The sequence below is a fragment of the Camelus bactrianus genome, chromosome 10 (genome assembly GCF_048773025.1).
Source record: "Camelus bactrianus isolate YW-2024 breed Bactrian camel chromosome 10, ASM4877302v1, whole genome shotgun sequence".
Taxonomy (NCBI): domain Eukaryota; kingdom Metazoa; phylum Chordata; class Mammalia; order Artiodactyla; family Camelidae; genus Camelus; species Camelus bactrianus.
This window is the reverse complement of record NC_133548.1, coordinates 7,048,354-7,062,950: the sequence shown is the minus strand read 5'-3', so window position 1 is coordinate 7,062,950 and position 14,597 is coordinate 7,048,354. Positions and strand designations below refer to the sequence as shown.

Below are 14,597 nucleotides of genomic sequence, written 5' to 3'. Positions count from 1 at the left end.
CTAGGAGCCACCTCTATCTCTTAGAAGTGGGTGTCTTTGAGTCCACTCTGAGCCTGATTCCCTCTGCAGCCAGGACATAGTGCAGTGTCTGTGCCATAGCAGAGAAGTAGACAGGACTCAGAGGGGCAGAAAAGTCCTTGCAGTGAGCTCCGTAAACATCCAACTCGAGAGATACAGTCATCTCACAACCTGACCCAGGCCTTGAAGTAGGAGCTGAAAGAGAGAATGAAAAATACAAGCAGGGTAAAGGGGATACTGTTCTTTTAGGGAAAATGGTATTGGGAACCCCATAGGGGTATTTCTGGGATGAAGTCCTGGGGTCCACTTCAGGTCCAGCAGTGCCAACAAATACAATGGCCTTTGGCACTGGACAACTGGATCTCAGAGGACTCAAGAGGTCTGGGGAAGCATGGGACTAGGGTTCCTCCCCATAGAAAAAAAAGCAGGAGAGCTAGGCTTTGTGGGGCCACTTGAGGGCCTCCCCACATCAGATTAGGCAGAAAATTATCAGGCAACCATGTGCCCTAGGCCTCAGGAGCCCTGAGGCGAGGCTCGCCCTTCCCCAGGGATTGCCCACCCAGAAGAAGCCCCTCTGGGAATTTCCTCAGTGGGATCAGGATAGGTATAAAAGGGATTCTGGAAGGTAGCCTGGAGGCTGTGGCTTTTGATTTGGTCCATGGTGAAGGGCCTGGATTTTGCATTTTGTCTAAATTGGGGTAAAATACACATAAATTTTATCATCTTAACCATTTCTAAAAGTACAATGCAGTAGTGTTAAGTATAGCCACATTATTGTGCACCTAAACTGAACTTTTTCATCTTGCAAAACTGAAATTCTATACTCATTAAACAATAACATGAAAATGGGTGAATTTTATAATATGTGAATTCTATCTCAATAAAGATGATTTAAAAATTTTTAACTCTCTGTCCCCCAGGTGACATTGTTTCTATTCTGAGACCCACTTCAAAGGCCACTTCTAGGGGTTGAGCCAAGATGGTGGAGCAGAGAGACTCACAGCTCGCCCTCTTCCACAAATACACCAAGAATTACATCTACAAACCCATTGAATTGCACAGAACACCTACTGAACTCTGGCAGAGTGTCTCTCATTTCAAAATACAGGAGGATTCTCAGAAAATCCGATAAACAAGTTTCTACTGTATAGCACAGGGAATTATATTCAGTATCTTGTAGTAACTTACGGTTAAAAAGAATATGAAAACGAATATACACATGTTCCTATATGACTGAAGTATTGTGCTGTACACCAGATAATGACATAACATTGTAAACTGACTATACTTCAATAAAAATATATTGAAAGATAATAAATAAATAAATAAACAAACAGATAGTAAAATATGATCATTAAGAAAAAAGCCACTTCTTACAGGAAGTCTTATGTCTGTCCTCCACCCTTTAGTGCCCCAGTCCTCAAACCAAGCAACTGCTTTGTACAAAGCACAAATCCTCCATGGCCAGCCTGGCCTGGAGATCCTCAGGGACCAGGGCACCAGCCCTTAGGGGCCTGGGGTGGGAGGTTGGAGCTGGTGTCCTCTTGACTTAGACTGGGAGGTAGGAAACTGTACCTTGGTCCCAGCTTTTGATAACAGACTATGTAACCTTGGGCAAAGCACTTCTCTCTGGACCTCAGGGTCCATACCTGGTTGTAGAAGGCTTGGTGGGCCTGCCCTACCCTAGCTTTTTCTGTAGGAGTATGGGAGAGGCTTCATCTCCTGAGCCTGGAAGATGGGCAAGGAGGAGATTATGGGTTTTCATTTAACAAATGAAGACACCAGGGCCAAGATGGACAAGGCCTGTCAAGCAGGGGGTTTGGTCATAGATCTCAGCCTGGCTAAGCTGTGGCTTTTGTTTTTTTATTGCTCCAGCAGGTGGGCACTTCTTGGGCACCCAGGCTTTCCCTGCAGCAAGGAAGGTGGCTGGGTGGTTCTACTGGGGCATCGAGTGGTCAACAAGACTGAAGGCAGGGTATGGAAACTCTGAAAAGGGCCCCTCCTTGACTTCGTTGCCAGGTCTCATTGACCACTCCTGATGCTCACATGGACCAGTTGCTCATCCAGGCAAAACGTCTGGGTGGACATTTCACATTATAGTACAGGGGACAGAGTCCAGGAGAATGAAGGGTATTGGGGTCCAGAGTGCTAGGAAGGGGGCCCAGGATTGCAGGTTGGGAACTTTTGGCAGGAATGCTAAACCCCTGGAATTCTACCGGTGCCTTGGATACCCTGCAGCAGGGTTTTGAACAAAAGTCCCTACTAACACACCTTAGGGCCGAGAGGGGCTGGGAGTTCCATCCAGGGAGGCCAGCTTGCCTGGAGTAGGGTGGTTACACCAGGAAGCACCTCCTGCTCTGATGCTTTGCTACTCCTAGACTGGCCCTTTAAACCCAGACCATGATGTCACCATACACAGCAAGGGATGGGAGGGGGACTGCAGGCCTGAGGAGGGACTGCATTTCCCAGCAGCCTTGGGGGCACCACACCCCTCCCAGCAGGCACTGGCTCACTGCAGACTGTTAACTAGTCCAGTGCTGGTTTCTACCGGGGTTCTAAAGTGTCCACCTGTTCTCAGGTGGGTGTGGGGTTCCCTTAGGGGTGGAATGCCAGGGGCACAGTTGGCGCAGGCCAAATCTCTGGGCCTGACATAGGATTGGGCCTCTTTCCTGCCATAATCCTGGCATCACCCCCAGCTTCCTCAGCCGACTCCTGATTCTTCCTCTCTTCCCATGCAGTCTCCCTTCCAGAACCCAGGAGCCCAGCCCCATTTGGATCCCGTCCCACTCTGCTTCAGTCTTGTCCCCGGGTACCCGCAGGAATTACCCCTTTGGCAGCCCGCTTTAAGCGGTGCTGGGACTACATCTCCCAACTACCTGGGCGGGAAATTTCTGACGCAGCCCCCCTTCCCCGCCCCCCAAACCCGCGGGGAGGTGCGGGCCGGCGGGGGGAGGTGACTTGATGTCATCGTGAGCAGCTGGGCGGCGGGTGCCGGTGCGCACAGAGCCGGGGCTCCCGCAGCGCCGCGCGGGTCAGGTCCCACGACTTGAGGAGAGGTCTAAGCGCTGCCCGAGCCAGCCCAGAGCCCGCCGGGCGCTCGCGCCCCGACCCCGGGCTGAGTCGGGGGTATGCTCCGGGCCCCCCGGAGCCGGAGAGAGAACCCAGGAGCGCCGCCGCCCAGTGCTGCTGCCCCGAACAGAACCGCAGCTAAGGAGCCCTGAGCAGCCTCCTCCCTCCCCACCGGCAGCCTCTGGGGGTCAGCAACCAAAGTCTGGGCTTCTTAGAAGTGAGTGTCCCCCCAACCCAGGGGCAGATGAGATTTGGGGGCGAGGAAGGAGAAACTGAGGTGGGGGAGAATGCCGGGTTCTAGAAGGGGGGTGGTATGGGGTTAGGGGCCCCATTCTTGGGGAGGTCCCAGGTGACCCGGATTAGTAGAGTAGGACCGGGGCCCCATTCTTTTAGGAGATAGGGGTGAAAAACGAGGACCCCATTCTAGGTAGGGCCTGGCTTGGGGGAGAGGCCCTATTTCGAGAGGGGCTGTTTTGGAGCCTGGGGCCTTTCAGTCTGAGAGAAGGGAGGAACATGTCTCGTATGGGAGGGGGTTGCACCTCTATTTAGAGTCTGGGCAAGGGGATAAGGGAAAGAAGACTTGGGCACTCAGCGGCAGACCCACACGCTGTCCTGAAAGAACTGACAGGGTCTGTCTGTCTCTTTCTTGCTGACCTCTCAGCTCTGACTTCTTTTTCCAAAGAGCCAGGGAGGGAATCTTCGGAAGCCCAGGAAGGACCTGAGATCTGAGCCATCATCCTCTCTACCGTGCTTGCCCCCCAGGACTGGGCTGTTGCCGAAAGCCCTGGGGGGGGGGTCCCAGGACTGTGGTTGTCCCCCTCCGCAACTGCGCAGGATGGGCCCAAGTTAGTCAGCCCAGCCTCACTCAGCATCCTCCAGGCCCATCGGGAACCGCAGGGGCTCTGAAGGCTTGACCTGCTGCCTGGCTGCCATGGAGACGAAGCTGCCCCCTGCAAGCACCCCCACCAGCCCCTCTTCACCGGGGCTGTCCCCTGTGCCTCCACCCGACAAGGTGGACGGTTTCTCCCGTCGTTCCCTCCGCAGGGCCCGGCCCCGGCGGTCCCATAGCTCCTCTCAGTTCCGCTATCAGAGCAACCAGCAAGAACTCACTCCACTGCCCCTGCTCAAAGGTGAGCCCAGCTGCTGACTGGGAGGGTACCTGAGTCCTGGAGTGGGCAAGTGAGGCTTGGGGGTGGGGTAGTGAGAAGCAGCTGGTAGCTGTGATCAGACGGAGTTTGGATGGTCCCTTCCAGCCCAGGGACTCCACTATCTGAGCTGACCCCCAGCCCCCAGCCCTCTAGCCCTCTCTGCTGACGCATGGCCTGACTGGTCTGTCATCCTTGGAGGTGGGGCATCTGGAGGTGGCGCCACCCTGAGGGGCAGACCAGGGCCAAGGGTGGGGCCTACAGCCTGGGTTCCAGGAGGCCACTAGCAGCCCAGCTGCTGCCAGGGTCCTGGAGCAGGTGCTTAACATGGCTCCCTACAATCACCGTGTAATCCCCCCCACCTCTGGGACCTTACTGGCTGAGGTTGAGGGCACCCTAGAGATCCTTGGTCTTCGCTCTTCTCCCCACTTCTGGCTCTTGGAATAGAGTGCCACCTATGAGAAGGAAGCAGTGGCTGTTTGGGGCACCTGTGGAAAGCCCAGGCATCTGGGGTCTGCTACCTTGCTTTAAAATCAGGCTATCAAGCTCTGAGCCTGGGTTAGGATGAAGAGATGAAGTTATTGTACTGTGTAAGAATGGAGGATGGGCCAGAAGTTATTTCCTCTTGGCAAGTAGTGGAAGATGGCACAGAAGATGGGGTCTGGGGCAGAGGAGGCTGCCCTAGGGATAAGGAGGGCCCGCCCCTACCCGGAGCTCTGGCAGCTGGGGCCCAGGCTCAGCCCCTCCTTCCTCTCCAGATGTTCCAGCCTCTGAGCTGCATGAGCTGCTGAGCCGGAAGCTGGCCCAGTGTGGGGTGATGTTTGACTTCTTGGACTGTGTGGCCGACCTCAAGGGGAAGGAGGTGAAGCGGGCGGCACTCAATGAACTGGTGGAGTGTGTGGGGAGCACTCGGGGGGTTCTCATTGAGCCTGTCTACCCAGACATCATTCGCATGGTGAGCACTGGCATTTAGCCTCTAGGGGAGGTCTTGGTGGGCATGGGAACCCTCCACCTGCCTTTGGGGCCCCTGGGCAGAGAATAAACCTTTATTCTTGGGCTGGGCTCAAGGCCTGCATCTTCCTCACACACCCCAGCCCCACTGCTGCCCAGCATCCAGCCAGTGTAGGTCACTCAGTGCCTCCTGGGCCTGTCCCACCCCGCACTTTGGCTTATGCTCTCCTGAGGCCTGGCATATACCCCCACCACACACACATCCCTATCGCCATGGCCTGGCTCAGGTGCTGCCTCTTCCGTGAAGCCTCTCTCAGTGCCCAAGCTAGAAATCTCCTTTTTGCTGTTTAGAATGTCCATAGATCTTACCACTTTCTATCTTGTCTTCCCTCTGGACTGTACCTGATAGAGGGCAGGGTGTATCTCATCCACCCCTGGGTCCCTATCCCCTGGCCCAGGTCTTCCACGAACTAGGTGTTCAGGTAATGATTGCCAAGGAGTGAACTGCTTGCTGGGGCAGGTGCTGAGGCCCATTAAACTTTGGATGACGGATGCCCTGGCTTCTGCCTTCGAGGGCTCTTCTTTAAAGAATCCTGACTCTTCCCCCTCAGATCTCAGTGAATATCTTCCGGACCCTGCCACCCAGTGAGAACCCTGAATTTGACCCTGAAGAGGATGAGCCCAATCTTGAGCCTTCATGGCCACATCTTCAGGTATAAGGGCTGGGGAAGATAGGGATCTGAGTTTCAGAAGAGATCCGAGGAGCTGGGAGCGGGTCTTCTTAGATCCTGGACTGTTGGATGAGGGCCATAGGGCAGGGTGAGTAGGGAAGGCTGTTCTTAACTCACCTTTTCATCTGTCCCCTCCCCCAGCTGGTCTATGAGTTTTTCCTGCGTTTCTTGGAGAGCCCAGACTTCCAGCCCTCCGTGGCCAAGAGATATGTGGATCAAAAGTTTGTCCTGATGGTGAAGTAGGGAGCCCAGGCTGGGTGGTACCAGGGGGCAGGGTAGGCTCTCTGAGGGGTGTGGGGATAGGATGGAAGCAACCTGACTTGGCCTCTTTCCTAACCCCTGATCCCGGGTCCCACAGCTCCTGGAGCTATTTGATAGCGAGGACCCCCGAGAGCGTGAGTACCTCAAGACCATCTTGCACCGGGTCTATGGCAAGTTCCTGGGGCTCCGGGCCTACATCCGCAAACAGTGCAGCCACATCTTCCTCCGGTGGGTGCCTGTGGCCTGCCCATCTGAGACCTGGGGAGGGAGGGAGAGAGCTGTGGGAAGATGGAGGAAAAGGCTCCTGGGCGGGGGGAACCTGTGGAACACTGGTTTACCAAAGTTTTCCTGGGCAATGTATTACATAATATTGCTTATAGAAATACTGTGAGATCAGCAGAGAAAGGGTATTTATTTCCATCTTATAGATGAGGAAATAGAGACCAAAGCTGAAGTGGCTTGTAGGGACCAGATCCGTTCAGGGGGCCTAGGATCTAAATCTTTTGACCCTCATTGTGCCAGGCTACAAGGACCCAAAGAAAGAGATTCCTTCTGCAAATGTGTATTGAGCACCAATGCCCAAATGACATCAGAGACCCACATGGCCTTATAGTTGGGACTGGCATTTGAGCTAGATGGCCTGTGTTTGAGTTTGGTTCTGGTTCAAGTATTTGGGTGGACTTGGGCAAATTATTTAAGCTCTTTCCTAGTTTCCTCATCTCTAAAGTGGGAATGATAGCTATACTAGCCCAGGGACACTCATCAAGATGAAATGAGACAATGCCTCCGAAGCACTCAGTATAGCTCCTGGACCAAGGCCGGGAATCTGAAACATTAATTCTATTGTTATTAGCTATATAATAGGTGGGATGTGATCCCTGTCCTCCAGGAGCTCAGAGTCTATTAGATTCTCTGCTTATTAATTTTGGGGCAAGTTTCATTGAACTGCTGAGCCTTGATTTCTTCACCTGTATAAGGGATCTAATAAGCTCTACCTCCTGGGATAATTTTGAGAAGTACATAGCACAGAATAGATACTGTAAGTGTCTGTTATTCTTTTGGTTGATTGGCATGAACAGTGAAGGACTCAGGCAAAGTGCCTGCTGACTGGATGGGGACCAGGTAATGAGGGCTAGGGTCTGGGGGAGGAAGAGATGAGTTGGAATGCTTCACTGAAGAGAGGTTTCAGCTGGGACCCAGAGTGGCACTGGATGTAACAGAGGTGGATGTGGATCTCAGTGGGGCCTGGTTTGAGGTATTGGAAGCACAGCCTCTGGGTTGGGAGAGAGTTGGATCCTGCAGGGTGGGGCTGGGTAGGCAGGATGGCTGAGAGGGGCCTGGGTCTGCTCCAATTGCCTTCAGCTCTTCTATATCCTTCTCTTCCTCTCAAAGGTTCATCTATGAATTCGAGCACTTCAACGGCGTGGCTGAGCTGCTGGAGATCTTAGGAAGGTGACTCTCTCTGGGCCTCAGCTGGAGCATCAGGATTCTGGGAGGAGGGACTGAGGCCCAGTCATCTGAACCCTCCTCATCTCTTCCGTCTCCTCCTCAGCATCATCAATGGCTTTGCACTGCCCCTGAAGACTGAGCACAAGCAGTTCCTGGTTCGGGTCCTGATTCCCCTGCACTCTGTCAAATCCCTGTCTGTCTTTCATGCCCAGGTAAGGCCTAGGCCTGCCCCTGCTGCAGCAGAGAGCTCCTGACAGAGTCAGGGAAGCCATCTGGGCTGCAGGGTCAGCCTGACACTCTGACTCCAGCCACACTAAAGCATGAACTCATGGGATCCCCTCTCGCCTTTTTCTTTACTAATTCTGTTCCATCTACCTTAGAGAGGCCCTTTAAGGCCAATCTTAGACATCAGCTCTCTGAAGACTTCCCAGCCCCTCCCTCTTGACCGGCCCTGGGCAGGATTAGGCTCCCCTCCTTCTATATTCCCATAGATCATGACACAGATTTCGATTATGGAAACTTCTGTAAAATTTTTAAGGACTAGTTTGCTGAATGTTTCCCCTGTGAGATCACTGTGTCCTCACACACCATACACGGTGCCTGGTACACCCTAGGTGAATGAGAGAATAGACACAGTAAATGAGCGAACGTCTGGCGTCCTGTCCTGGTCCCCTGCTGACCCATCCTATTCTCTCTGCCTACCTCTCACCCAACCCCTGCAGCTGGCATACTGTGTGGTGCAGTTCCTGGAGAAGGACGCCACCTTAACAGAGCATGTGAGTACCTCTGGGGGGACAGGCAGGCCCCCACCCCTGCAGGTCTGACTTGTTTCTGCCTCAACTCCCACAGGTGATCCGGGGGCTGCTCAAATACTGGCCAAAAACCTGCACCCAGAAGGAGGTATGAAGAAGGGCTTTGATGTCCATCAGAGTGAGGTTGGGAGGGCTCAGATTCCAGAGGGCAGTCACATGTGCGTCAGGGGAGATGGGAACTGCTGCCCTCTGTGTCCTTACCCCCTACCCCAGGTGATGTTTCTGGGTGAGATGGAAGAGATTCTGGATGTCATTGAGCCCTCCCAGTTTGTGAAGATCCAGGAGCCCCTCTTCAAGCAGGTGGCTCGCTGTGTGTCCAGCCCCCATTTCCAGGTATGGGGCAGGGACAGGTCGGGGAGAGTCAGGGTATGGACTGGTAGGGTTGGCAAACTGACTTAACATAGCTCCCTCTGTCCTTAGATTTTTCTCTGGACCTTCCTGGGTCTGATAATGGAGAGATGCTGGACTTAGGGTCAGGAGACCTAGGGTCTAGCCTCAGATCTGCCTCCCACTGGCTGAGGAGCCTTGAACAAATCACTTAGCAACTCAGTCTGATTAAGCTTCCTCATCTGTAGAATGGGCTTCTTCATCTGTAGTGATCTCTCCACAGATGAGAACTGAAGGAATGGTAGCATAAACACATTTGGTAAACTGAAATGGACATTTACGAAACGGCCATGAATGGGATGGATGGTTGTCATCACTTTTCCCCTTTCTTAGTGACCTTAGGTTTCATTAGCCCCACTTTAGAGCCCAGCAAGGCTTCCCCACACCATCCAGACTGGCTGTAACTGATGTTCTCCTGCATGTGTGTGTGCAGATTTTCTCTCATTCTTAAGAGCCATAACCTGGTGGTTAACAATTTTTCCTCACAGTGATTCTGGCACTTCGGTTTACTAAATACCTCATTTGATTCTTACAACAGCCCTATGGAGGTAGCTATTATTAGCCCCACTTTACAGATTTGAAAACTGAGGGGTTAAATGCCTTGCCCAAGGTCATGTGGCCAGTGTGTAGTGGAGCTTGGGATTCACTCCTGAGTGCTGAACTCCAAATCCAGTGCTCTTTTCACCTTACCACGTTGCTTCCTCTGGTGGGTCAGATGAGCCCTGAAGATGGGGTGTGTGGAGGGCAGGGCTCCCTGGGTTTTGAGTTGGGGATGGATACCAGGCCTTGCACATGTAGGGAAGCCACTGTCAGGTGCTCACTCTCATCTTGCTGCCCCAGGTTGCAGAGCGGGCTCTGTATTTCTGGAACAATGAGTATATCCTGAGCCTCATTGAGGACAACTGCCACACTGTGCTGCCTGCTGTGTTTGGGACCCTCTACCAAGTCTCCAAGGAGCACTGGAATCAGTGAGTGCCCAGGCCTTGACCTAACCCACAAAAGCTGCAGCAGGGCCAACCAGTCCAGAACTAGGGTTACTCCCAGCTAGAGAGGATCAGGGAAGGCATCCAAAGATGGTGGAGGAGTGACGAAAGGAGCAGGAAGAGGGCAGTGCTGTGGAATTCAGGGCTGTATTCTCTGTTTGGGACACAAGGAAAGGCAGAATGCTGGAGAGGGAGGTGGGACCCAACCGAAGCTGCTCTCATCTCCTCACTCCTTCCCTTGACCCTGCCAAGAACCATTGTATCGCTGATCTACAATGTGCTCAAGACCTTCATGGAGATGAATGGGAAGCTGTTTGATGAGCTCACAGCCTCCTACAAGCTGGAAAAGCAGCAGTGAGTGCTGGGGGGCTGGGCACGGAGGGAGAGGGGAGAAAAGCAAACAGGAACCAGTTCCTAATGGTTGGAGGGAACTTAAGAGGGCAACCCACATCCCATCTGATCAGACGTTTAAAGTCTCTCCCTACGTTCCTGCCAAGTGCTGGGCCATCCGTGCCCAGCTCTCACCTGTATCCTCCAATTATCCTCCTAAGTACTTCTTCTAAGGTATGGCGCCTCCTCCCACCCTTCAGCTGGGGCCTCTCAGGGCTAGGCTAATCTATCTGCCCCATGACCACAGGCTGGGACCAGTCTCTCCTTACTGCTTTCTCCCCTAAGTGAAAGGTTCCCTTTGCAGAGTTGGGTGGCGGCAAGGGAGGCTGGACTGTAGGTTGGGCCCCAGGTAGCGGAACTGCCTCACCCTCTCTCCCCAGGGAGCAGCAAAAGGCTCGGGAACGTCAGGAGCTGTGGCAAGGCCTGGAGGAGCTACGGCTACGCCGGTTACAGGGGACCCAAGGGGCCAAAGAGGCCCCACTCCAGCGGCTTACACCCCAGGTGGCCACCAGTGGAGGTCAGAGCTAGAGAATCCCCAGAAGGGGAAGAGCTAAACCCAGAGCTGTCAGTCCCTCCATCCTCCCTTCTACCCAGAGGCCCAGAGAGAGACACACAAACTTCTGGCCTTGCCAGAGTGGGCTCGGAGGGCTCCCTACCTGGCCCAGTGTGAGCAGTTTCCACTGGGAGGGAGAGGAGGAGAGGAGGAGAGATGGTGGTCCTGGCAACAGAACTCTCAGGCCCTCCTGGCAGGGCATGACCAGGGCAAGCTTGACCAGGAAGCTGCCATTGGGGATCTGCCTCTGCCCCGCAAAGCTGGGCTGCAGACTGCAGGCAGGTTCCCATCCCCTGCTCCCAGCCTAGGGCAAGGGGACCCAGCCCCTTGGCTGCCCCACCTTGTGCCAGCACAAGGTCTTTCCTCACCCCACCATGGGATCCATGGTCTATTTATTCTCCCCCAGCTCATCTGCAACACAGACATTATCCAGGGCCTGGGGCACCCTCCTTCCTCCCCTCCCTCACCCTATACATCCTTGTCCCCTTTTTATTTATTGGGCAGGGGGAGGGGTGAGGGCACAGGCAGAAGATTCCCCATGCCCTGGGGCAAGGGATGGTGGTCACAGTAACCATGGTCTGTTCCCCTTTCCCTGGCTGGGGGTAGATTTAATAAAGAGAGAAACTCAAGATCTGCTTGCTTTATTTAGGGGTAGGGACAAAGAGGAAAGTGAAATGATGAAGGACCGGTGAGGAAGCCAGGCAGAGGCAGGGAGGAAGCAGGAAACCCCCACCTCTCGGGAGGTGACAATCAGAATCTTAAGAGGGTTGGAGCTGTTGTCCTTAATGAGGTTCAGGATATACAGGATCTACTCCAACCTCAAACCCTCTGACGAAGGGGAGGGTCGGGGGAAGGATGGGCTAGTAGCGTGAGAGGCGACACATGTCACACTGGCAGGCCCTGGCTGTGAAGATCTCCAGCTCTTCCCTCCGGTCCCCCCCACAATGCAGGTGCACCTTCACCTGTGGAAGAGGTGGGTGTCTGTTCCAGCCCCCTTCCTTGGGCCATCTTAGAACCCCATCTCCTCTGTCTCCCCTACCCACGATGAGCCACCACCAGACTGGGCCCCCTCACCTTCCTCAGGGTGCTGATGGTGCAGCACTGAGAGACGGAGGTGATGTTATGTCGATAACCACTGGCCACCAGCACAGAGTACCGGGAAGGGAAGGCGCTGGACTCGCAGTGGCCCACACAGGCTTGTGCCACATGGGAGCCCTGGCAGGTGCCTTTGCGGTCACTTCGCACCGTCACATTGAAGGCTAGGAAAACAGGCGACAGTAGATGGTTGCCTGAGCCTCACTGCTCCCTCAAGGGTGCTTTCTGCCCCTCAGCCCAGTCCATCAGCTCTTTGCTCCCACCCAGTTCTCTGCTCCCAGGTTACTTACGGTGCAAGTGGCAGCCTGGGATGGCCGCCTGCCGACCCTGGCCTTCAATGACTGCCAGGACCAGCAGGCAGAGGAGCAGGGTTTGGGGGGACGCCATGGGCATCTGAAACACAGTGGGTAGATAGCTGTCTCTAGATGGATATGCAGGTCCGAGGGGGAGTTCTTTAACTACTGCATGCCTCCAGGGCTAGGCTGGTCTTTCTGACTGGGGTGATGCATGCCTGAGGGGCTGTCTTTTCCTTGTATCTGCCTTTTGGTGAGTGTGTGTGTGTGTGTGCGCGCGCGCGCCTCTGATTGTCTTTCCGGATGGGTGTTGATTGTGAGCAGCTGTCTCAATGTGACTTGTGTGTCAGCCCACTGCAGTGATTCTCCCCTGGAATTTCCTCTGCCATCTGGAGCATAAACCTCTGCCTCCCTCCATCTGCCCCGTCTTGGCCTGCAGATCCCTTATCTGCAGCCCCCAGTCCCTCCCAGGTCTCTTCCTGCCTCAGTGAGCTCACCACTTCCAAGGCCGAGGAACTGAATGTTTTGCTGAGTGGCTTGCTGAGTGGCTCTTCTTGCCTCCTGCTGGTCTCCAGAAGATGCTGGCTCTCTGGGTTTTTATTTGCCAGTGTTCTGCAGCCACGCCCTCTTGGAGATCGGCTTTCAGGCCTGCCTCTCTGCCTGAAATCTCAGCAAAACCACCTGGGAAATCCTGCTCTTCTCTGAGGTGTGGTCCTCAGAGAGCAGCTTCTGCTACTTTCTGCTTCCCTTCTGTCTAAAAGCTGCCTGTGGCCCAGGGCTGGGCAATGAGTTAAGAGAAAAGCCCAGGAGCTGGTGGAGTGGGCAGCGTGTATGTAGTTGGGAAGAGAGGGCTCTAGATTGGGCTGAGTTGTGGCCACCTGTGTTCTCTTCCTTGCTGTGTGACCTTGGTTAAGGACACAAAGACACTTCTATTTAGGGCCTTGCCAGCCCACCCTTAAAACTACTAAACTCAGCCCTGCTTGTCTCTTTCATCCACTGCAAAGGAAAGGGTGGGGAGGAGACTCTTACGAACAAGGGAAATGATAGCAGTGGGGGTCTCCTGAGAGGTGTGTGATGGCAGAGCCAGGGGGAATGGGGGTGGGGTGCAGGTTCTAAGTCCATTTCAGAGTTTCACTGTCAAGTGGATGACTTTTCATCCTAGGGGTCAGCTACAGAGTGGGGCTCCCCCCAGCCCCTGGAATAACAGGAACCTGACACGTGGAAGAGACTGAAGCTGTCAACCACAGCAATCTGATTGTTTAGTCCAGCCCTGGCTCTGGTATTACAGGTGAGGCAACCAAGGCTCAGAGAAAGAAAGTTAGTAAAAATCACAAAGCTAGTTCATATCAGGGCTGATCTAGAACCCAAATCTCTTGCTGTTCATGCATGGTGTTAAATTATACTTGGGGCAAGAATGTGGCAAGTTGGAAAAAGACCCCTAGTCAGAGGAGCCACAAGGGCTGGGGCAGGGTAGAGATCAGAAGGAAGCCTGTGGTGATTCTGGCCCCACATACCCCAGGGCCACTTCCCTCACTGACCTGCTCAGAAAGGCAGAGCCAGCCACACAGCCTGCCAGAGCTGGAAAGCACTTAAGAGCTCATCAAATCCTACCCCTTCATTTTCCAGATGAGAAAATAAGAACCAGAAAGGAAAGTGATTTTGCTGAGATCTGACTGTAAGCTAGTTGGAATGGCACTCAGATCACCAGATTCTGGAGCTGTGCCTTTGAGCAGCTTTGTAAAGCAGGCTGTGTTTGGACAGCCAGGCAAGGTGGTAAACACAATTTATCTCTAGTCCTCCAGTCCTCACATGCAACGGCTTCCCCTTTGGCCATCCTCCCCACCAGTCCCAGGCCCTTTAGCAGCCCACCTCTTTTCGCCTCCCCACCCAAGGTAAAGGCATCAAAACGAGAGATTTCCAAGGGACCTCAGCAGTCCAGCCCCAATGTTTCCACTCACCACGGGAACCTTCCAGCATCTGACAGATAATAAGCTTTGTTTAAAGGCTAGAGGTGGTGACAAAGGCTCATTACCTTACAAGGTGACCCATTCTAATACTAGACATCTCTATGGTTAAAAAGTGATTCCTTTGTTCTGAGCTAAAATGAGTTTCCCTAAATTCCCGTATTTTGATCCTCTGTGGCTTCAACACAAGTCTAATATGTCTGTCTCAGATCAGCTGTTGGGTTACATGCAGAGTGAGGTCTGGGGTGAGGGTATAGCTCAGTGGCAGAGTGCATGCTTAGCATGCACGAAGTCCTGGGTTCCATCCCTAGTACCTCCATTTAAGAAGACGTTGGTGGTATAGTAGTGAGCATAGCTGCCTTCCCAGTACCTCCATTTAAAATAATAAACAAACAAACAAACAAACAAACCTAATTACCTCTCCCCACCACCAAAAAAAAAGACAGTTCAGATGTCCTGGTCTTCTCCAGGGACCCTAACCTACACTGATTTCCAG

The 14,597-nt window shown here is 53.6% G+C and overlaps 2 protein-coding genes across 8 annotated transcripts in view; one reads left to right on the top strand and one right to left on the bottom strand.

Annotated features, from left to right (window-relative positions):
* The first annotated feature begins 2,518 nt into the window (after positions 1–2,518).
* Positions 2,519–14,597, top strand: part of PPP2R5B (protein phosphatase 2 regulatory subunit B'beta) — a 32,312-nt gene continuing 20,233 nt past the window's right edge. For 2 of the 7 annotated variants that reach the window (XR_012509521.1, XR_012509520.1), the window contains exons 1-15: positions 2,522–3,304; positions 3,770–4,217; positions 4,991–5,187; positions 5,795–5,896; positions 6,056–6,148; positions 6,273–6,403; positions 7,568–7,627; positions 7,728–7,836; positions 8,347–8,400; positions 8,474–8,524; positions 8,650–8,769; positions 9,664–9,791; positions 10,059–10,160; positions 10,577–10,713; positions 13,300–13,425. Coding sequence is in view for 3 of the 7 variants with exons in the window: in XM_074371781.1 (XP_074227882.1) it covers positions 4,019–4,217; positions 4,991–5,187; positions 5,795–5,896; positions 6,056–6,148; positions 6,273–6,403; positions 7,568–7,627; positions 7,728–7,836; positions 8,347–8,400; positions 8,474–8,524; positions 8,650–8,769; positions 9,664–9,791; positions 10,059–10,160; positions 10,577–10,713; positions 13,300–13,352 (1,536 nt within the window). In the remaining 4 variants the exon portion in view is untranslated. Of the gene's footprint in view, positions 3,305–3,748; positions 4,218–4,990; positions 5,188–5,794; positions 5,897–6,055; positions 6,149–6,272; positions 6,404–7,567; positions 7,628–7,727; positions 7,837–8,346; positions 8,401–8,473; positions 8,525–8,649; positions 8,770–9,663; positions 9,792–9,976; positions 10,161–10,576; positions 11,379–13,299; positions 13,440–14,597 lie in introns of those variants that run through there. The other 5 variants (XR_012509522.1, XM_074371781.1, XR_012509523.1 and 2 more) reach the window with 5 other exon arrangements.
* Positions 11,375–14,166, bottom strand: GPHA2 (glycoprotein hormone subunit alpha 2). The gene is made up of 4 exons (XM_045518173.2): positions 12,635–14,166; positions 12,135–12,237; positions 11,824–12,008; positions 11,375–11,711 (listed from the first exon to the last, which is right to left on the bottom strand). The coding sequence occupies exons 2-4, from the start codon at positions 12,235–12,237 to the stop codon at positions 11,610–11,612; spliced, it is 390 nt and encodes a 129-aa protein (XP_045374129.1). The 5' UTR covers positions 12,635–14,166; the 3' UTR covers positions 11,375–11,609.

Excerpts from the sequence above, each read along its gene's own strand:
- GPHA2 (XM_045518173.2), bottom strand. The coding sequence starts at position 12,237 with ATGCCCATGGCGTCCCCCCAAACCCTGCTCCTCTGCCTGCTGGTCCTG. Across the intron at positions 12,009-12,134 it reads CCCAGGCTGCCACTTGCACC|CCTTCAATGTGACGGTGCGA; the intron begins GTAAGTAACCTG and ends CTGTTTTCCTAG. Across the intron at positions 11,712-11,823 it reads CCATCAGCACCCTGAGGAAG|GTGAAGGTGCACCTGCATTG; the intron begins GTGAGGGGGCCC and ends CCTCTTCCACAG.